Genomic DNA, 22,025 nt, shown 5'->3' with positions numbered 1-22,025 from the left:
TGACAGAACTTCGTGAGCCTATATTCAAGAGAATATCCTAGTTCACTATTTCAAATAGCCAAATCATCATTAAGTTCAGAAATTCTATCAACTAGAACATTGGTAGGAACCTTTCTTCTAAGATTTTCATTAAAAGCAACATAGTCTAGAGATTGAAAACGCATTATTTCTTCTTGATCAAAGAGGATAGCCTCTATGGGAGGACGGCAAGCGTCCACCCTATAATGTGCAAAGATTTATTTGGCTTCTATTATTATGAATCTAAACTCATGAGCCAAAAAGATAGTAGCGGCATGCTTAATAGAAGAATGCTCAATATTAGAAAATTCTAGAAAAATCCTTTGTATAGAAGGATGCATGTGCATGAATTGTCTTTCAAGTTCAACTACAAGCATGGCAATAGCAACCACAAGACTACTAGTTCTGTGAAGGATAGAACTACCCATAGAAGGTAAAGCACCGGCAGAAGTAAAGAAATCTTGAATAACTCCTTTTCCAATAATATTACCACTACCAACACGGAATTTTTTTGTATGAAAGATGGTAGGTTCTTTAGCAGGAGTATCAGAATCTTCCATGATATTGTTATCGCCCAAATTGGCGATAACTTTCCCAGTTTCAGACATAACGACAAGCAGGCAAACAAACTAACACACAAGCAAACAAAAAAGGCAAATAGAGAGGGAGGATAGAGAGAGAGGGCGAATAAAACGGCAAGGATGAATTGGGGGAGAGGAAAACGAGAGGCAAATGGCAAATAATGTAATGCGAGAGATAGGGATTGTGATGGGTACTTGGTATATGACTTTTTGCGTAGACTCCCCGGCAATGGCGCCAGAAATCCTTCTTGCTACGTCTTGAGCTTGCGTTGGTTTTCCCCGAAGAGGAAGGGATGATGCAGCAGAGTAGTGTAAGTATTTCCCTCAGTTTTTGAGAACCAAGGTATCAATCCAGTAGGAGCCCACGCTCAAGTCCCTCGTACCTGCACAAAGCGATAGCTACTCGCAACCAACGCGATTAGGGGTTGTCAAGCCCTTCACGGTCACTTACGAGAGTGAGATCTGGTAGATAGAATATTTTTGGTATTTTTGATATAAAGATGCAAAGTAAAAAAGTAAAAGCAAAGTAAATAGCAAAACAATATAAAAGTGATGGAGATTGATATGATGAGAATAGACCCGGGGGCCATAGGTTTCACTAGTGGCTTCTCTCAAGAGCATAAGTATTCTACGGTGGGTGAACAAATTACTGTTGAGCAATTGATAGAATTGAGCATAATTATGAGAATATCTAGGCATGATCATGTATATAGGCATCATGTCTGTGACAAGTAGATCAAAACGATTCTGCATCTACTACTATTACTCCACTCATCGACCGCTATCCGGCATGCATCTAGAGTATTAAGTTAAAAACAGAGTAACGCCTTAAGCAAGATGACATGATGTAGAGAGATAAATTCATGCAATATGAAATAAACCCCATCTTGTTATCCTTGATGACAATGATACAATACGTGCCTTGCTGCCCCTTCTGTCACTGGGTAAGGACACCGCAAGATCGAACCCAAAGCTAAGCACTTCTCCCATGGCAAGAACTACCAATCTAGTTGGCCAAACCAAACGGATAATTCGAAGAGACTTGCAAAGATAACCAATCATGCATAAAAGAATTCAGAGAAGATTCAAATATTATTCATAGATAGACTTGATCATAAACCCACAATTCATCGGTCTCAACAAACACACCGCAAAAAGAAGATTACATCGAATAGATCTCCACAGAGAGGGGGAGAACTTTGTATTGAGATTCAAAGAGAAGAGAAGAAGCCATCTAGCTACTAACTATGGACCCGAAGGTCTGAGGTAAACTACTCACACTTCATCGGAGGGGCTAGGATGATGTAGAATCCCTCCGTGATGACGGCCCTCTTCCGGTGGAGCTCCGGAACAGGCCCCAAGATGGGATCTCGTGGATACAGAAAGTTGCGGCGGTGGAATTAGGTTTTTGGCTCCTGTTCTGATTGTTTGGGGGTATGTGTGTATATATAGGAGGAAGGAGTACGTCGGTGGAATTAGGTTTTTGGCTCCTGGATCACGTTCGGTGAGAAAATCACGTTTTCGAAGATTTTATTCCGTTTGGACTCCGTTTGATATTCCGTTTATCCGAAACACTGAAATAGGCAAAAAAACAGCAATTATGGGCTGGGCCTCCGGTTAATAGGTTAGTCCCAAAAATAATATAAAAGTGGAAAATAAAGCCCAATATAGTCCAAAATAGTAGATAATATAGCATGGAGAAATCAAAAATTATAGATACGTTGGAGACGTATCAAGGTGCCGGAGTCAGCATCTCCGTTAGGAGAGCGTCTGCAGGATCTTCGGGCAGGGGGGCTGGGCAATCAAGCTGCTCCGCTGTCTTTATCCAGTCCTGTTAATGACATAGAAGCTTAGATCCTGCATATGACTAAACCGGGGCAAATAAATACCCTGAGAGATATAAAAACTTACCAGATTGGCGCGGCGCTTTGCGTTGAGTCCGCGGTCCTCGGTGAGGGAAGGAGGTACCTTGGCGCCCTTGAACAGCACCCTCCAGATGTCCTCGTGCGTCATGTCATAGAGCTCTCGCAGCGTCTGGTGCTTGGCCGAGTCGAACTCCCACAAATCGAATGCTCGTCGTTGACACGGGAGGATCCGGCGGAAGAGCATGACCTGGACCATGTTGACGAGCTTGATTTTCTTGCTCGTCATGTTCCTGATGCAGGTCTGGAGTCCGGTCAACTCTACCGAAGAACCCCAGGACAGGCCCTTCTCTTTCCAGGAGGTGAACCGCGTGGGGATTCCGGATCGAAATTTGGGGGCCGCCACCCAGTTGGAGTTGCGCGGCTCGGTGATGTAGAACCACCCCGATTGTCACCCCTTTATGGTATCCACATAGGTGCCCTCGAGCCAGGTGACGTTAGGCATCTTTCCCACCGTGGCGCCTCCACACTCTACTTGCTGGCCACCCACCACCTTCGGTTTAATATTGAAGGTTTTCAGCCATAGGCCAAAGTGGGGCCTGATGCGGAGGAAGGCCTCGCACACGACGATAAACACCGAGATGTTGAGGATGAAATTGGGGGCCAGATCATGAAAATCCCAGTCCGCGGACTAAATGGGTAAGAAAAACTACCCTCTCATGGGGTTCGGGCGTAGGGACGATCTGCCCTGCGTCCAGCAGCCGGTGCGCGATATCTGCGGCCAGGTATCCGGCTGCCCGCAACTTTGCGATGTTCTCCTCCATGACGGAGGAGACCATCCACTTGCCTCCTGCACCGGACATGCTTGGAGTGGTTTGAGAAGAAGAACGCGAGCTTGGGCACTGGAGCTCGAGTGCGTGAGAATGGATAAGCGGGGAGGTAGAAGGCGTGGGTAAAAGGGGGTAAATCCTTGTCCCTTTATAAGGGCGAAAGAGGCGATGCGTCTCCTCACTTGCCTGGTAAAATCGCTTATTCCCCAGGCACCGTAATTGATGGCACGGTTGGGTTACCCACGTCCGTATTGATGAGAATCCCGTAATAAGAGGGACACGATCTCTGCTTTGACAAGACATGTCAAGAAAACTGCCCCATGTTATGTGCGGTGCTGGTTGAGAAAAACGGTTCGAATAATGACCGAGCCATGACATGACGTCGTGTTGTCAGAACGCGTCAGCAGATTAGATTTGTGGAAATATTATTCTCTCTGCGCTAGTATGTGGAACTTGTTTTGCAGAGCCGAACACTATTCTGGTGTTCAAAATCTTCCATGGAGTATTCAGAGGGGAACCCGCCTTGCAATGCCGAAGACAATACTGCGCGCCGGACTCATCGTCATTGAAGCCTGGTTCAGGGGCTACTGAGGGAGTCCTGGATTAGGGGGTCTCCGGACAGCCGGACTATATCCTTTGGCCGGACTGTTGGGCTATGAAGATACAAGATTGAAGACTTCATCCCGTGTCCGGATGGGACTTTCCTTGGCGTGGAAGGCAAGCTAGGCAATATGGATGTGTAGATCTCCTCCCTTGTAACCGACTCTGTGTAACCCTAGCCCCCTCCGGTGTCTATATAAATCGGAGGGTTTAGTCCGTAGGACAACATACAATCATACCATAGGCTAGCTTCTAGGGTTTAGCCTCTACGATCTCGTGGTAGATCAACTCTTGTAATACTCATATCATCAAGAACAATCAAGCAGGACGTAGGGTATTACCTCCAACAAGAGGGCCCGAACCTGGGTAAACATGGTGTCCCCTGCCTCCTGTTACCATCCGCCTTAGACGCACAGTTTCGGACCCCCTACCCAAGATCCGCCAGTTTTGACACCGATAATGTGGCTTGGAGCTCGTCGATGAGCTCCACAATGTTGATTATGTGGCTCTCGGTGGCAATGACCACGACATGGACTGAGTTGAAACACGACTATCATAATGGAGGCCAGCGTGAAACAGAACAAAGCAATGAATGGGTGGCCGACCGATGTTCCCATCACCCTTGTGGCAAAAATGCTAGAACAACGGACCATTACGGGATCGGGTGCTCCCAACAAATTAAACTTGCCCCCTGAATTTCAGGAGGGTGGGCCAAGTACCCCAACCAATGCCCAATCACAAAGTGCCATGTTGGGTTGATCCGTAAACCCCCAATAGAAGTTTGTTGATCTAGCATTACTAACCCGTGTGGGTGAGAATGGATACACAACCATGCTACTACAGGGTTCACATTATCATGGGAAACGACCATGGACCTAGGATATGTGGATTTCAGAGGTGGTGGTCGCCTTGGGCAGCCCAGGGCGAAGGCGAGACGCAGTAGGAAGCGACACTTGTGTAGGAGAGAAAGGGGTGTGAAAGGGTCAGTTGAGGGGTAGGACAGGAGAAAGATTGGCTGGTGCAGTAGATGGATATGCCATGTGTCGGTGTCAAAACCGGCGGATCTCGGGTAGGGGGTCCCGAACTGTGCATCTAGGCTGGATGGTAACAGGAGGCAGGGGACACAATGTTTTACCCAGGTTCGGGCCCTCTTGATGGAGGTAAAACCCTACGTCCTGCTTGATTAATATTGATGATATGGGTAGTACAAGAGTAGATCTACCACGAGATCAGAGAGGCTAAACCCTAGAAGCTAGCCTATGGTATGATTGTTGTTCGTCCTATGGACTAAAGCCCTCCGGTTTATATAGACACCGGAGAGGGCTAGGGTTACACAGAGTCGGTTACAATGGGAGGAGACCTACATATCTGTATTGCCAAGCTTGCCTTCCACGCCAAGGAAAGTCCCATCCGGACACGGGACGAAGTCTTCAATCTTGTATCTTCATAGTCCAAGAGTCCGGCCAAAGGTTATAGTCCGGCTATCCGGACACCCCCTAATCCAGGACTCCCTTAGTAGCCCCTGAACCAGGCTTCAATGACGACGAGTCCGGCGCGCAGATTGTCTTCGGCATTGCAAGGCGGGTTCCTCATCCGAATACTTCATAGAAGATTTTGAACACAAGGATAGTGTCCAGCTCTGCAAAATAAGTTCCACATACCACCGTAGAGAGAATAATATTTTCGCAAATCTAATTTGCTGACTTGTTTTGGCAGCATGACGTTATGTCATGGCCCGGTGATTATTCGAACCGTTTTTCTTCAACCAGCTCCACACATAACGCGAGGCGGTTTCTTGACACGTCTTGTCAAAGAAGAGATCGTGTTCCCCCAATTACGGGATTCTCATTAATACGGTCGTGGGTAACCCAACCGTGTCTAGGACTCCTAGATTATAGGCAAGTCCCAAACGGCTATGGAGAGGACGCTTGATATTCACCCTCTTTATAAAGGAACAAGGTTTTCGCTTTTTCCCTCTCGTGCTCAATCGAACCCCTCCCCCGCCTCGAGTTATAACACCCAAAGCCCAGGTCAGGTGCTCCGGATCCTCAATCATGTCCGGATCCAGCCTTCAAGGCCGATGGATGCCCTCCTCCGTCACGGAAGAGGACATCAAGAAGTTGAGGGAGGCCAGATACCTGACCGCCGAGGTTTCGCATCGGCTGCCTGCTCGAGGGCAGGTCGTCCCCACTCCCGAACCCAATGAGAACGTCGTGTTCATCTCCCACTTCCTCCGAGGCCTAGGCCTCACTCTGGATCCCTTCATCAGGGGTTTGATGTTCTATTACGGGCTAGATTTCCACGATCTAGCTCCGGACTCCTTTCTCCACATCTCGACATTTATTGTCATGTGTGAGGCCTTCCTCCGCATTACCCCTCACTTCGGTCTGTAGCTCAAGACCTTTGAAGTGAAGCCGAAGATGATCGAAGGGCAACATGCAGCGTGCGAAGGCGCGTCAATAAGCAAGATGGCAGGAGCCCCGTGGCCGAAAGGTTCCTTTCTAGAGGTGTCCAGATTATGGCAACGGGAGTGGTTTTACATCACGGCTCCCAGAAGTGCCAAGTGGGCGGCTGCCCCGCTTTCCGCTCAGCCCCCCCCCCCCCACCACAACTGATGTCATGGATTAGCAGAGGACTGAGCTGGGGTCCAGCCAAGGACGTGCCTATACTGCAAAGCCGCATTCAAGATCTCTTCGAGGGAGACTTTAATTTGGTTGTGGTAGTGCAAGTTATGTTGGTTCGTCGAGTCCAGCCCTGCAAACGCCGGCCCCTTCGCTTGTGGGAGTTCAACCCAGAAGGACCGCGTGCCATTCAAAGTTTCCTCGGCCTGACGCACGAGGAGATGTACAAGTCATTCTTCGGACCTCAAATAGAGTGTCCGGATACTACTGAGGACGTGGGCCTAAGCAGTAACCGCGCCGCCGAACAAGTAAGTAATCCTCTAGCCGAACACACCTTCTTTTATTCATCATGAAGTTATTTCTGAGAGATCGCTCTTTGACCAGGACTGGCTAACAAAGGCAAAGATGATTCGGTGTTCGGCCCCCCTCCCTGAGGGTTTGGAAAATCCGGTATTGGAGAAGATGCTCGAGCTCGCACCTTGCCCGGAGCCCTCGAAGGAAGATACAGGGGGGAATAATATGGGCAGAAGCGGGCCCCCGTCGCTGCCAGTTCCAACCGAGGGAATGAGCGCCTCCATAAAGGAGGATAACCGGGGGAGGAAGAGGACTACTTCCGAGGATCCGGAAGTCGAGGCCTCCAAACGAGAGAAGAAGTCTCCAACAGAGGGTCCTGCCTCGGGGGGTGCTCTTGCCACACACAGTCCGCGGGGGGATCAGCCCTCCAACGAGTCGTAAGTGATCCAAAAAATACTTTAATAGTGAAGGTATACTACCTTTCCTCTGAGGAGAATAACCGCCGCATATATCATGCAGTTCGGGTCTTAGCCCTTCTCAACTGAGCTCGTCTTCGGGGGATCTTCTTCCAAAGATGATGGAGAGCGAAACGCCTCCCCCGGACTCCTCCGCTCAAGAAGCGGGCGACCCCGAAGTGTCGTCACGGAGGGCCTCTCCGGATCCGGTGAGGCCAGAAGATAATCCCATAGTCACCCGAAGTCCCCAACGTCCGGCTGTTGAAGAGAGCAAACAAAAGAGTCCGGCACCGTCTGGTATGCGGTCGGACGTTCTGACGGAGCTGTTGGGGCGAGCGGCCATCTCAGAAGAATACCGTACCTGATGGTTACGGTGATGGAAAGAATTTCGTCCGCCGAAAGCGGATTACATGAAGCCTTTATGAGTCTACTGACAGGCTTTGAGGTACGTGAAATAATATTTGATAGTACCGCACATGTTAGGTGTGCCCTGTGTAGATAGTAGCCCCTGAGACTCTGGTTGTCGTTGAGAATGGCGGCGAATAGAGGATCATAGTCCCATGCAATAACCAGACTGCCTTTATGTGCATGTGGTGGAAGCTCCGGTGGCTAGCCGGACTAGTGAGTTTGCCGAATTAAAGCGGCAACTGGATGCGACAGACGCCGACATCGAGCTTGTTAACAAGTGGCTTGACGAATCACAGGGTAAGTAATGTTTTCTGGTGAATGTCACATAATAAGAGCAGCATGATGCCATTATCTTTAATATGTTGTGACTGCAGACGAAGCTGCCACTGTGGAGACCCTTCGGGCGGAACTCGCCCGAGCCAAGGAACAAGCAAGGGTTAGTAATGCGGCTGCTTTGAAGGCGGCCGAAGAGTTAAGAGCCGAGAAGGCCGACCATTGCGAAAGCAAAGGAAAGATGGCCAAGATGGCCGTAGAATTAAAAGGCACTGCCGACCGTTGCCAGTTCCTTGAAGAAGAGAACCGAGTGAAGGCAGCGGACCTTGAGAAGGCCCCTATGGACCAAAGACAGTTGCTCTGCTATGAGGGCAAAGAAGGAGGAGCTGCGCGAAGCCGGGGATATTGCGGCTAGGAAGCCCTTTCTGCTGCGGAGGAAGTTCGGAGATCCGCGGTATGCCCCTCTGGATTGGCTGTGGAGTTCGGCAGATGCATATATGGACTTGGCGGCGAGCGCTGTCGATGCGGTCGAATACTTCCAAGATCAATCAGATCATGAAGTGGACAAGCTATTCTGGTCGCAATTCAACGTTCCAGAGCGTCCGCTTCCCTTGACTGATTAGCTAGCCGAATGGGCCGAACTTAATAGGTTGTCTGGACTCGCCATGAGGTCTGTTGTAGATCTTTTGTGGCCGGAGAAGCCGAAGCCGAACAGCTATTTCAGCTTAGTGCAGCAGTTCCTTGGCGCGGTGCCGCGCATCAACACGATGAAGAGGTCGGCATGCATAGAAGGCTCGCGGATGGCCTTTTCCCGTGTCAAAGCATATTGGGCGGAGATGGATGCTACCACTGTTGCGGCGCAAGGTTTGGCCATAGGCCGAGTAGCTGCCGAGCACTATTTTGAAGAGGTTCTTGAGGATGCTCGTTTGATAGAGTCCCAGTGCTCGAAGAATATTATGTTTGAATGACATGTATTCCCATTGTAAACACAATGTTTTTATGAAATATAGTAAGGCTGTATTTATACTTTTGCCGGAAAGTAATGTGATGCCTCCTATACGGCCGTTTATGTATATATGTATATAACCTGAAAGATTGCAGTCGTCGGCTTCAACCCCCACACATATAATGCGGAGGTGCTCGCAAAGAATGCGTGTTCACACTTAACCCAACGTCTTGGTCCTATTAAGGAGGTGATAGCGCAGCGAACGAGGCAACCAGACTATAATGCTTTAACACTTTCACTTAGCCATAGGAGTTTGACAGTGGGGCTACTAGATAGCCCCTGGTGGCTCCGCACTCTCCTGATCTCGGGGTGCGTACATGCCTGGCCGAAAAACGGCCCTTCGTTAAGGCGGAGGAATTCCAACATTCCGATAGGTCATCGAGTGGTTGACCAGTCTCACGCTATATCATGACAGTCAGTTTTCGGCTTTCTCTACTGAGGTGCTCGTCCGGATGAACCAGGGCACAATCGCAGTAGTTCTCCTGGTGCTGCCTTAGCCGATAAAGCGGAACGTAAGGCACCAAAACACAGGAGCCGGGCAAACCCAACATTTGACCAAAGACAATGATTCGGAGCTGATGCATATAAGGCCAAACTCGCGACGTCGAACACTCCCTAAGGTATTCGGTCTTTATGGTATAAACTGGGCCTAAATAGCGCCCTTTATAAGAAGCCCCTTGTGTCCAGGTATGTGCATTATTCTGACGTGGCCACATGCCAAGACGTCAGCATCCTTCTCAATTGTACTGAGAATTCGAGGGATGTGTATCAACAAGATACAGTAAAAAAGGTTTACGCGGGGTCTTAATCTAAAAGGAATCCTTGGAGCGGGTCCCTGCTGCACGTCTGCGCCTGTGTCTCCGTTGTGCCATATCCTGGACGGGTGTAGCATGATGATCATATGTAAAAGAGAGGAACTTAGGTGAAAAAGTTATCGTGCAAAAAGATAGTTTTTAAAGAAACCATGTATAACTAAAAATGAGTAGAAATTGCCACTTTTCTGCGCGCGTTGAGCCCCTTGTATTTGTAATAGGGGTGTGGCCATCAATCCGGTACAAATTACATATAGCAGCACCGGACTCGTCTAACCGCGTCCGTGGTCTTGACGACCTATCAAATGCTTTAGTTGGTGAGGCCGTTTTTAGTGTGCGGCTGCCAAGGCAGTCGCATTCTCTTCGGCGCGCAAAGATCGCTTAATATTTCCGTTCACTGTAATGATGCCACGTGGACCGGGCATCTTGAGCGTGAGGGAAGCGTAATGCGGTATTGCATTAAAGCGAGCAAAAGCTTCGCGTCCAAGTATTGCTTGATAACCGCTTTGGAACGGAGCAATGTGGAAGGTTAAATGTTTGCTACGAGAGTTATCGGGGAAGCCGAATATAATCTTTAGTAGAAGGGAGCCCGTGCAGTGAGCCCCTGGGCCTGGCGTTACTCCTTTAAAGGTAGTGTTGCTATGGCAAATTTTCGTTGGGTCTATCCCCATTTCGCGGATTGTATCCTGGTATATCAGGTTTAAACTGCTGCCACCGTCCATCAGGACTCGTGTAAAGTGGTATCCGTTAATTATTGGGTCTAATACCAGGGCAGCCCATCCTGCCCGTCGGATACTTGCTAAGTAATCACGATAGTCGAAAGTGACCGGTTGAGACTACAGTGGCAGGATTTCACGATGATAGGCCCTTGGGCATATTTATCTGGGAGGGCCACTTTGCTTCCCTTGATCACGTGTAACACGTTGACTGTTTTGACTTCTGGTGGAAACTTCTTTTGTTCCCCAGTGTCTTGCTTGAGAGGCACATCCTCATCTTCGCTTGGTGTATCCTCCTCCTTGTGTACGGCGTTGAGCTTGCCGGACTGCTTGAAGACCCAACATTCTCTGTGGGTATGATTAGCGGGTTTACCAGGGGTGCTATGGATCTGACATATTTGGTCCGGAATTTTGTTCAGGCTGGATAGTTCATCTCTGGCGCCTTTAGAGGGCGGCTTTTGCTGACCTGGCCGAGAGCTTCTGAATTCGGCGTTTACCGCCGTGCTCTTCGGGCTATCTTCTTTATTCCGACGCTTATTATTTTTGCTGCGGCGTGATTTCCCGTTTTTATCTCTAACTTCGGATGTGCTTGGGTCGCTGGTGCTGCATCTGGCTAGCCAGCTGTCCTCACCCGCGCAAAAGCGGTTCATGAGGCTTGTTAATGCTGCCATTGTTCTCGGCTTTTCTTGGCCGAGGTGTCTGGCAAGCCATTCGTCGCGGACGCTATGCTTAAAAGCTGCCAAGGCTTCAGCGTCCGGACAGTCAACTATTTGGTTCTTCTTAGCAAGAAACCTGTTCCAAAGCTTTCGGGCTGACTCTCCGGGTTGTTGAGTTATATGACAAAAATTGTCTGCATCTGGGGGTCGGACATAAGTCCCTTGAAAATTTGCCCGAAAAGCGTCTTCGAGCTCTTCCCAGCTTCCAATGGAGTTTTCGGGGAGGCTTTTAAGCCAGTGCCGAGCTGGCCCTTTGAGTTTGAGGGGTAAGTATTTAATGGCGTGGAGATCGTCTCCTCGAGCCATATGGATGTGGAGGATATAGTCCTCAATCCAGACCCCAGGGTCTGTTGTTCCGTCGTATGCCTCTATGTTTACGGGTTTGAATCCCTCTGGAAATTCATGGTCCAGCACCTCATCGGTGAAACATAGGGGGTGTGCGGCGCCCCTGTATCTGGGTGTGCCGTGGTGTTCGGATGTTTGGTGTGTTGCATCGTATGCTGGGGCGTGCTTGCGTGGTCCATAGATGGATCTGGTTGCGTCGTCCTTTTGATGCAAGCCCTCGTGTGGATCGCATATTGGCTTATGTGCGGCATTGCTTGCCGCTCTATGTTGGCCGTGAGGTCGTCTATCCGGCCAAGTGGCCGTTTTAATTTTTGGGGGGTCTAAGGCCTCCTCATCGAATTCAGGTAGCAACTTCCGCTTCTGGTAGCTCTTGGTGGGGCGATTACCGCCATACTTCACTGCTGTGTTGAGTACTTTGCTCCATCTGATTTGGAGTGTGTCCTGCGCAGCCTTGAGCCTTTGCTTCTGCTTTTTTAGACTCCTAGCGGTGGCAACAAGCCTTTGACGGGCATTCTGTTGCTCCGGGTGCCTGTCCGGCGTTATGTCATCGGACTATTATCTTTGACAGAATCGGTTTGTTCGGTTTGATTCTCCGTATTGCCGTGGTCCGGCAGTGGTTCGCCCTGCTCCAAAGCTGGGTCTGTATGATCGTTATTTCTGCCGAGGCGGGATTTGGGGTGGCGCTTACGCCGCCGCTTTGACTGCTTCTCGAGGGGACAACCCTTCGTTGTGTCCTTCTGTTCCTCGCCGTCGTTTTACTTTGGTGTGTCCACCATGTATACGCCATGTGATGAGGTGGACGTCCAGTGCCCTGTGGGCGGTGGTTCCTCTTCGCCTCCCGCATCGTCGTCCATACCGTCGATGTCTTTGGAGTCGAAGTCGAGCATGTCGGTTAAGTCATCGATAGTGGCTACTAAGTGGGTGGTGGGTGGGCCTCGAATTTCTTCGTCGTCCGCATCCCAGTCCTGCCGGACATAGTTCGGCCAGGATCCTCCTGGCAAGGAGAGAGACCTTAATGAGTTCAGTATGTCGCCAAAGGGCGAGTGATGAAAAATATCCACGGAGGTAAACTCCATGATCGGCGCCCAATCGGATTCGATAGGAACGGGCGCAGGCGGTTCGGAGTCCGTAGCCGGAGAAGGATCCGGCAGTTTAACAACACGACTCTTGTGCAAGGTAAGGTCGATGTTCGGCTCGATCGCCGCTGAGGGTAAGGCCTCCGTGGCGGGGTCCATCCACCCGTCAGCGGAAGGCGCAACTGGCTCCGAATTGAGGGTCGGAGCGGCTGCCGGTGCGATCTCCTGAACGCTGTCCGATGGTAGAGCTAAATCGTACTCATCGCGACCGCGTGACGCACAAGGTAGAGGCTCGAATCTGTCGAAGATCAAGTCTCCACGGATATCGGCCGTGTAGTTTAAGCTTCCAAACCTGACCTGGTGGCCAGGGGCGTAACTTTCAATCTGCTCCAGATGGCCAAGCGAATTGGCCCGCAGTGCAAAGCCGCCAAAGACGAAGATCTGTCTGGGGAGAAAAGTCTCACCCCGGACTGCATCGCTATCGATGATAGTAGGAGCCATCAAGCCTAACGGCGACGACACAGAGGAACTCTCAATGAAAGCACCAATGTCGGTGTCAAAACCGGCGGATCTCGGGTAGGGGGTCCCGAACTGTGCGTCTAGGCCGGATGGTAACAGGAGGCAGGGGACACAATGTTTTACCCAGGTTCGGGCCCTCTTGATGGAGGTAAAACCCTATGTCCTGCTTGATTAATATTGATGATATGGGTAGTACAAGAGTAGATCTACCACGAGATCAGAGAGGCTAAACCCTAGAAGCTAGCCTATGGTATGATTGTTGTTCGTCCTATGGACTAAAGCCCTCCGGTTTATATAGACACCAGAGAGGGCTAGGGTTACACAGAGTCGGTTACAATGGGAGGAGATCTACATATCCGTATTGCCAAGCTTGCCTTCCACGCCAAGGAAAGTCCCATCCGGACACGGGACGAAGTCTTCAATCTTGTATCTTCATAGTCCAAGAGTCCGGCCAAAGGTTATAGTCCGGCTATCCGGACACCCCCTAATCCAGGGCTCCCTCACCATGCATGACAAATAGACCCACGTGATCAGTGAGAGTAGTGAATAGTCCCTGTTGGGGCCATTTTTGGTCAATAATACTAGACACACGGACTTGTGACGGGCATTATTTACAGACTCTTTCCAGCTAATGGGTGGGCGCAGCCTCCCCCAATCTGCAATGCTTGGCCCATGATTAGTTAGTCTGTTAACCTCGTAAACCAATCCCTGTGGCTCTAGCACTCTTTTTTGGTGCCCCAAACATGTCTCCGACTGAAGTTGACCAAAATTAGTAGGTATATGGTGTTCATTTCAAAGGTAAGATTTTGGGATTCTATTCCAACCAGCTCTATGAGTTAAGTATTTAAATAAAATGTTCTCATCTCTCCTTTTTTTACTTTAAAAGAATATAAGTTTCTGTCGTCTGCTCCTCCTTCTGTCAACCTTAGGTACATCTCCTTCCCTCATTGTGTCCATGTTTTAATTTTTTTCCATCAATTTTTGTGAAAATTGCATAAACTACCTCGCCTCTTATTTACTTACAAATAAATTGTTGATAAGCCAATAAATCCTTATCAAATACTAGTAAGTGTTTATCACAACTCAAAAAAAAGTGTTTATCAATAGGGAAACGCTAGCAATCTGCTGCTGGATAAGCGCACAACGTCCACCAGACATGCATCCTCATCCAACGGAACAATATCTCAAAGCTCATGTCCACTTGCTCTCTCTCGTTTCATTTCTTTTCCTCCCAGGATCTGGTCACTCTCTCCCCCTTTTCTCCATTCTTGTGTACTCACCGGATCGCACGCGGCGCACGACGCTCCTGCCATGAGAGACAGAGAGGGGTGAGAGAATGATGAGGGCAAGGTGACCTGACTTTAGGTCCGACGCTCGCCGATGGCGGCACGAATGAAGGGACTGGCGGCACCACTCCTCCCTCACCACCATCCGACGCATCTCAAAATGCAGCAACACTTCCACCGTTGTAGGCGTCCTCGACCGGGGAGGGGGGGTCAACCGCATCGTGCCCCAACAAGGGATGTTTTTGTTTTTGCAACAAAAGGCATGTTGCAATTGCAACAAGGCTCTTGTTGCAAAAGGGTCATGTTGTAAAAGGGCCATGTTTCAACCTTACAAAAAAATCTGCAACAAGACCTCTGTTGCAGAAAATACTACAACACCAGTCTTGTTGCAAGAGGGAGGGGGGTCGTGCGCATGAGCACATCAGACAGTCATTACGGGCTCCATCCTATGGCCAGGGAGACGACTGATTTTTCCCAGTTATCCACGGCTGACGCGTAGGGTCGCCCTTATCAACATATAATCATATTTATTTTACGAAATGCACTCGTTGCACGACAATTTCTAGAGAAATATGGAAAACTCCTAATCCAGCACGAGGTGGGAAACCAATCTATTGGTCCTTAATGGGTGATGTGGACAGACAAGCCACCTTCCCCAAGTTACGGGAGCCGCGATCGGAGATGGACACCTACCTTCTCGCGAGACCGTCCCTGTCTCCCCTCGTGCGTGTGCTCTCTTAGAACCCCAGGACCCGGAAGCAGAAAAAAAACACTCTCCACCGATGATGTCATCGTGCAAACCCCAACCTAGTACCATCCAGGTGCCTTCCCCAAGTAACGGGTGCCGCGATCAGAGACGGACGCCCGCCTTGTCGCGAGACCCCGCATCCCCTCTCTTAAAACCCCAAGCCTCGGAAGCAGAAACTTCTAGGCCATAGAAAATGTGACTTGCAAGTTGGGTTCAGTAATAGAATTATCAAAGAACCAAAAATGATGTTGATTGTACTTGGTTTGATTTGGCGCGCATGAGATGTCCTACCGGTTTCTCAAATTAAAAATTGAATTGGTATAAACATTGAAATCTATTCACCATAGTTTTGATTATGATACTAAGACATCCATCATATCATAAAGAGAGACTAGTGCATTTGAATCAACTTCACGAGTCGGATTAGTTTGCCTCCGCATGGTATAACCTATTAGTATGTAGTAAGTTATAACCTATTAGTATGTGATGTGAACCTATGCTCCTGCAAACTAAAGCTCCATTCTTTTTAACAATCACCATGGGAGAGTATCTCCACCTGAATATATTACTCAAAAAGCCCCAAGGAGCCAAAGTACACCAGAGAATACAACGTGAGGAAAGAAACATGCGTCAAAGATAAGAAGGCATCTCTAGTTTGATCTTTGAACCTATAGACCCAAAGCGTGAAATCATAGATTACATTTTGAAAAGTATCCAAAGTCGAGTGAGTCAACGGGACACCTGGGCATTGCGAGATTCCTAATTTAGGCATTTAATAATTTTTAGATGTACTGTACTCCCTCATTCCTAAATATAAATATTTTTTAGAGAATCCAATATGGGTTACATACAAAGCAAAACGAGTAAATTTAGACTCTGAAGTATATCTATATATATAGATTTATATGTAGTAAAGACTTGTATTTAGAGACGGAGAGGGTATGATTTATACTAAAATAATTGTAGTTGGGGCCCTCCCAAGCCCTGGGGCGGTCGCCCCTTCTGCCCGGCCTATGGGCCGGCCCTGCGTGGACAGGCGGGCCACCTTCCCGGAGCCACGATCCGAGACGGACGCCGCCTTCTCGCGAGACCCCCCGGCCTGTCGTCGTGCCTGTCCTCTCTTAAAACCCAACGCTCAAACCCTCTTCCAAAACATCGCTCCCACCGACGACGCCACCGCCCAAACCCCAACCCTCCTTTTTGCCCTGAAATAGATCAAGCGTGAAAAACGTGGCCTGCTGTGCTGCAGGTTTGATTTCCCGGGAGGCGTATCCGTCCATCCATCGGCGCGTAATCTCGGATCAGCTTCTTCTCCTTCGCGCTTCATCCGCCCCTTCGTCGCTTGCTAGCTGATCCATCGGAGGGGACTCATGGACTGGAACTACGGCCCCGAGGAGCAGGTCCTGTGGCCGGCGTCGGTCCTCGCCGGCGTCCTCATGTGCGCCGCCGTAAGCTCTCCGCGCCCTCTCCTTTTTTGCTTTCTTAGTTCATCCGCTCTCCGTAGTTCAATCCTTGTGTTCATGGTTGCTCGAGCTCGGTTATTTGCGAGATTATTATTATCTACCTATATGCCGGTTGCTTTCCTGTTATCTGGGGGCCGTCCAGATCAAGTACCTCCGTCTTGTTAGGGGAAGAAGAGGCCGTTGGCGTCTTTGTTGCTGGCACAGTTAATGCAGGTTGCATCAGCGGCCCTGCAGTTTTGTCTGTAGCTATGCTTGCTGGTGAAGTTTGCCGCGTCAGTTGTAGCACTTGGCACAACTTACTAGTCAATGGTGCAGATACTTGTCAATCGTCGATGTCTCTTTTGGCAATCGAGACTGGCAGTGATGATACTGATACGTACCAACAGTTCAACTGTGCTAGTTGGGCAGACTGTTGAATACTTCCTTCTAGAACCGAGAGATATTTTGGATTTAAAAAAAAAGACTGGGAAGTTCTAGCTCTTTTTTTTGCGTGGTTGCTATCTCGCATTGAATTTCTCTAGTTGGTCCAATGCAAATTACCAGTCAAGGGGAAGGTGCATCGGCATCAGATCAGCAGCAAGTGCGTGCGTAGACCGTGCTGTTTCGTGTTGCAGTGTTCTGGTCTGCTCTGCTCTGGCTCTTTGGTAACCAGGCCAGTATGTGATCAGTGCTACTACCTATTTGCAAAATTGCCCACAATTTGATGTTCTTGCCAGCCGATGGATTTCTTAAATTTTGGGTTTGTTGGAGAGATTGACAGTCTTGCACGTGTTCCAAAAAAATACATTGAAGATAATCTGGGTCTCATTCTGTACAGGGGAAGATAATAAGTTTGGCATTGTACAGCATTTTGCAATAACAAAAACAAAAAAAGGAGTGCTAGAATTTGCTATATTAGACTCTCTCTCTCTCTCTCTCTCTCTCTTCCTGTCTTTTTATGCAGGACACCTTTCTTTTTCATGAACATTTGTACTTCCGTAGGTTATTGTGTGTACACGGAGTTGTTTCAGAAGTATTTGAATTTTTAAATATTTTTACTATCACGGTGGAGCTCGAAAGCCGAAATCCGTCTCTCTTATTAGTACCTACTAGGCTACGTATCACAAAGTAAGTTTTGGCTTTTATTCCTGATGAAGCATACTGATTCTGAATTGAAAACTTTACTCCTCTAATTCTGAACTTGTCGTCTTACAACCTCTTATTTTTTGAAAGGATCTTACAAAAAACATTGTTCTCAGCTATTTAGTACATTGCATCTTGCTGCAAGAATTCATAATTTTGTCCTTGCAGGTATATAAGGTAACTAAAAAGGTTAGCTCATCGTGCTTCAAGTGTTATGATGGATTAAGTCCAATGCAAAAGCTTGAGTGGAATAATAGGTAATATTTACTTGGACACAACTTTATTGTTGTACTTGTACCTGTTCTTTATCACAGTTGACCTTTATTTTACTTAAGTCTAAATATGTGCAACTAACTGACAGGGGCTTCTCTACGGTCCATGCATTGGTTGCTGCTGCCGTTTCCTTTTACTTGGTCATGATATCTGGCCTCTTCAGTGAAGATGTCAATGGCATAATCATTGACAGAAAGTCATGGTTATCCGATTCCATGTTTGGGGTAAGCTACGCATTGCAACTGCATCTCCAGCTTTGCTTGGAGCGAGTCAAATTTGTTTCTCAGTCTGCAGTCTTTCAGAACAAATGGACATGAAATGCTCCTCTGCGTACATATTGATTTAACATACTGTATTACTTGTGCAGGTCTCGATCGGGTACTTTTTCACAGACTTGGCGATGATCCTATGGCATTTTCCATCTTTAGGTGGAAAAGAATTTGTAAGTTTTACACTATACTAGAGCACACATTATCTCTGAAGAAGATTAATGCGTGTTGGTTTCCTCCTAATCAGGAGTTTTTTTTTTTGACAAAGTTCCTAATCAGGAGTTGTTTCTATGTGATTTTGTTTCAGCTCTTGCATCACGGACTTTCCATGTACGCAATCTGTCTTGCTTTGTTCAGTGGGAAAGCACACATGTACATACTCATGGTCCTCTTCACTGAAGCCACCACTCCATTTGTGAACCTTAGATGGTAACATCTGATACCACTAATACAGTCCTTCAAGAATTCAGGTTAAGATGTGTTGTTTCTGAAAGTTATTATGATTTGGTGCAGGTATCTGGATGTTGCTGGTCAGAAGGATCACAACCTTTACTTATACAATGGATTGGCTATGTTTGTCGGATGGCTGGTATGGTACTCGCTGCTCTCATGATTTAACATTATTGCTTTTCCTGAAGTCGTATGATTCATAAAACTTGCATGTTAGAATTCTCAAAAATCTAGTTAGTTTCGGTGTCGGCAGCCTTTACTGTCTGTGCCGTGCCACCGTACGCCCCTATCAACTTCGGCTCTGCCCTTTCTGTCTTTGTACAAGACTCAGATGCTCAGAGATATGTTCCTATTGAATGTCTCTGCCTTTTACCTTTTTGTTGGAAAATATATGCTTGATACGCTCCTCTTCATCGCAAGTCAGATGAAAATGCCAATTGTGAGCTGCAGGAGCGGCGCCCAGGCTAATGAGTTAACTTGAAGCATTTGTGACTAGATATGCCGCAAACTATTTATTCAGTATCCTCTTTACTCTGGCATTAACACATCTTTTGTTGGCTTGCAGATTGCTCGGATAATCTTGTTCGTATATTTCTTCACTCATGTCTACTCCCATTATGATCAGGTATGCATGTCATCTACCCATGGACCAACTGAAATCGCACTTTTGCTAATATATATATATATATATATATATATATATATATATATAGCTTGAGATGTAGCTAAATTTGCTTGATCAGTATGATATACTGTATTAAAACATCATGAAAGTATATGACTGATTTAGTCTTCAGAAGATTCAGACAGTTCGATTGATGCAACTGAAACCGTTTGCTATTGCGAAAATTCAGACGGTTTGCTGATGACGTGCGCGCTGTACTTGTTTTTTCACAGGTGAAGTCCATCTTCGCCCTGGGATTCTACGGCATAATGACAGTGCCACCGACGCTGGCCGTGATGAACGTGTTCTGGTTCCGGAAGATATGTAGGGGGATGGTCAGAACCCTGTCGAAGATGAAGCAGCATACCGCAAACGGGAAGACGGATTAGAAGGAAGGATGATATAACTCTTCTTTTTTAGATCAAAAAAGATTGACTGTTGTTCCTTGTAGATAAAAGCTCGGCCAGTTAAATTTGAGGTAAAACCACGACACTTATTTTGAGACGGAGGAAATATGTTGGTGTCTGATTCTTTTTTTCTAGAGTATGCCCATGCAGAGAATTGTGGGATTGGTCATTGATGTGAGAGGTGATGCACATAGTATTATTCTTTTTACTTTCGTGGCTGCTCGCGGCCACGCGAAACCAACCCGTCGTCGTTGCTGAATCTGTGAAAGGGTATTCCTTTTTCCTTCGCCAACGTGAAAGGCTATTCAGAGGTGGGGTGTCGCACCAAGCACTCTCACATCGCCGGGCCGATTTTGTTCGTGCCGCGCAACAGACGCGTCGGGCTCGTGTCGACCGCGTCGTGGACGCACGCGAAAGCGTTCGTTTGCGCCGCGGACAGCGTTGCCGCCTTTGCTCTCCGTTCTTGGTCGTTTCCCCTCCAGATGGCACGCACTGCTCAGCAGAGCCCAAGGCCAACGGTTCTCACGTCACGCAACGGCCGAAGCAGTGCGGCGCACTCACGCAGAAACAACAACTGGATGCGCCATCATTCGGACGGTCTTTCATGTGCACTGCCATTGTTTTCCTCGTGCTCGGGGTCGAAGAAGACGTACCTGCCTGGTGCAAAATAACAAAAATCTGTTTTAAGTTGCACTTTTCATCAAATTAAAGTTGCACCTTTTAGTCGAGTATATATATCTGCTATTTTTCTACATACTATTTAAAAAATAAGTATCATTTTTTTTTCTGCCAGGCGAATCTTTCGTCAACCATTTTTTTCCTCCCACCACGTCCCTTCATCGATTTCTTTTATCCAGCTGGTTTTCTTTCCACCGTTTCATGCTTGGCTGGACCTTCCCGGTACGCCGTTCAATCACATTAATTTACTTGTCTTTCACATCAATTTCACCTTATCTCTAGTATTTTAGAAAATTATAAGGCCTAGTTTGGCAACACGGTTTTTCTAAAACTATGGTAATTGAAAACCTAGGTATTTCATTGTGTGGAAAATGATTACTCCAGTTTTTAAAAACCATATTTTTTTTCTCCGTTTTAGCAAAACTACCAACGTGTTTGGCAATTGCAGTTTTTCTCAATTTTCTGGTTTTGACTTTTGACTACTCATGCATAGATGATCCTGAAGATAGCTAGCTGAACCAACTGAGCGACACTCAAGTATTGTACAATTACGTAATCAGCCTATGTGAATTAACAGCCGCCGCTTGCATGTAGTCATATCTCTGAGGCGCTAGGATCTGGAATTTTTGTCCAAAAAGACCACCTACCCAACAGGATTGCTAAAAAAGACCCTCTTCAGATGAAATTGACAAAAAAGACCCCCTTAACCGTGGCAACAGGCGCACCAGCCGACACATGGCACTTGCCGTCACACCGGTAGGCGACAGCACTGTTCATGGCACTGTTCACACAGGACGGTTTTATGCAGTAGAACGGCAATGGGACGCGAGTGAACAATGATGCCGCCTCCCGGTGTGGCGGCTGCACTGTTCATGTGAGATGAACAGTAATTTAAAAAAATAGCAGAAAAATTCAAAAAAATCTGAAATTTTGCACCCACTTAGAACACTCAATCGTCTTTGCTGACTTGAATTTTTATGTTGTTTTTTTAATTACTTTTCATCCCGTATGAACAGTGTTGCTCCCATACCGGGAGGCGGCAACATTGTTCACTCCCGTCCGTTGCCGTTCTGCTGTGCGAAAACCATCCCCCCGCGTAAATAGTGCCATGACCAGTACTGCCGTCTACCGGTGTGGCGGCAAGTGCCACGTGTCAGGTGGCGCGCTTGCTGTCACAGCTAAGGGGTTCTTCTTTGCCAATTTCATTCAGAGGGAGTCTTTTCTAGCGATTCCGTTGGGCAGGTGGTCTTTTTGACAAAAAAATCTAGGTTCTGTAATAGAGTTATCTTGTACCTCTAACCTCTAGCCACATGGAATCGATGGGCTAGCTAGCTTAGCCTGCTCTGTACAACTATGCTCGAGTATCAATCAATCTACTCCATGATATAAACCTCGGCACATGCAAATGTGCTAAGTCGATGCTAAATCATGGCATTTGTATGTGTACGTGCGCCATCCAATATGATCAAATGTCTAGCACAATCTAATCTGCAGATTGCCCACGAGAGCAATAGTCAACGATTGAAGACATCA

At 47.6% G+C, this 22,025-nt stretch overlaps 1 protein-coding gene across 1 annotated transcript; it reads left to right on the top strand.

Annotated features, from left to right (window-relative positions):
* The first annotated feature begins 16,278 nt into the window (after positions 1-16,278).
* LOC125548763 (TLC domain-containing protein 4-B) lies at positions 16,279-20,055 on the top strand. The gene is made up of 8 exons (XM_048712307.1): positions 16,279-16,614; positions 17,920-18,008; positions 18,113-18,248; positions 18,392-18,466; positions 18,601-18,722; positions 18,807-18,882; positions 19,309-19,368; positions 19,641-20,055. The coding sequence occupies exons 1-8, from the start codon at positions 16,537-16,539 to the stop codon at positions 19,794-19,796; spliced, it is 792 nt and encodes a 263-aa protein (XP_048568264.1). The 5' UTR covers positions 16,279-16,536; the 3' UTR covers positions 19,797-20,055.
* Positions 20,056-22,025: the final 1,970 nt, after the last annotated feature.

The sequence above is a fragment of the Triticum urartu genome, chromosome 3 (assembly GCF_003073215.2).
Source record: "Triticum urartu cultivar G1812 chromosome 3, Tu2.1, whole genome shotgun sequence".
NCBI lineage: Eukaryota > Viridiplantae > Streptophyta > Magnoliopsida > Poales > Poaceae > Triticum > Triticum urartu.
This window is presented reverse-complemented; position numbering and strand designations above follow the sequence as displayed.

What these genes read in the sequence shown, in the direction of transcription:
- LOC125548763 (XM_048712307.1), top strand. Translation starts at nt 16,537, where the DNA reads ATGGACTGGAACTACGGCCCCGAGGAGCAGGTCCTGTGGCCGGCGTCG. An exon ending in CTATGTTTGTCGGATGGCTG is followed by an intron (nt 18,883 to 19,308) that starts GTATGGTACTCG and finishes GTTGGCTTGCAG; the next exon opens with ATTGCTCGGATAATCTTGTT. An exon ending in TCTACTCCCATTATGATCAG is followed by an intron (nt 19,369 to 19,640) that starts GTATGCATGTCA and finishes GTTTTTTCACAG; the next exon opens with GTGAAGTCCATCTTCGCCCT.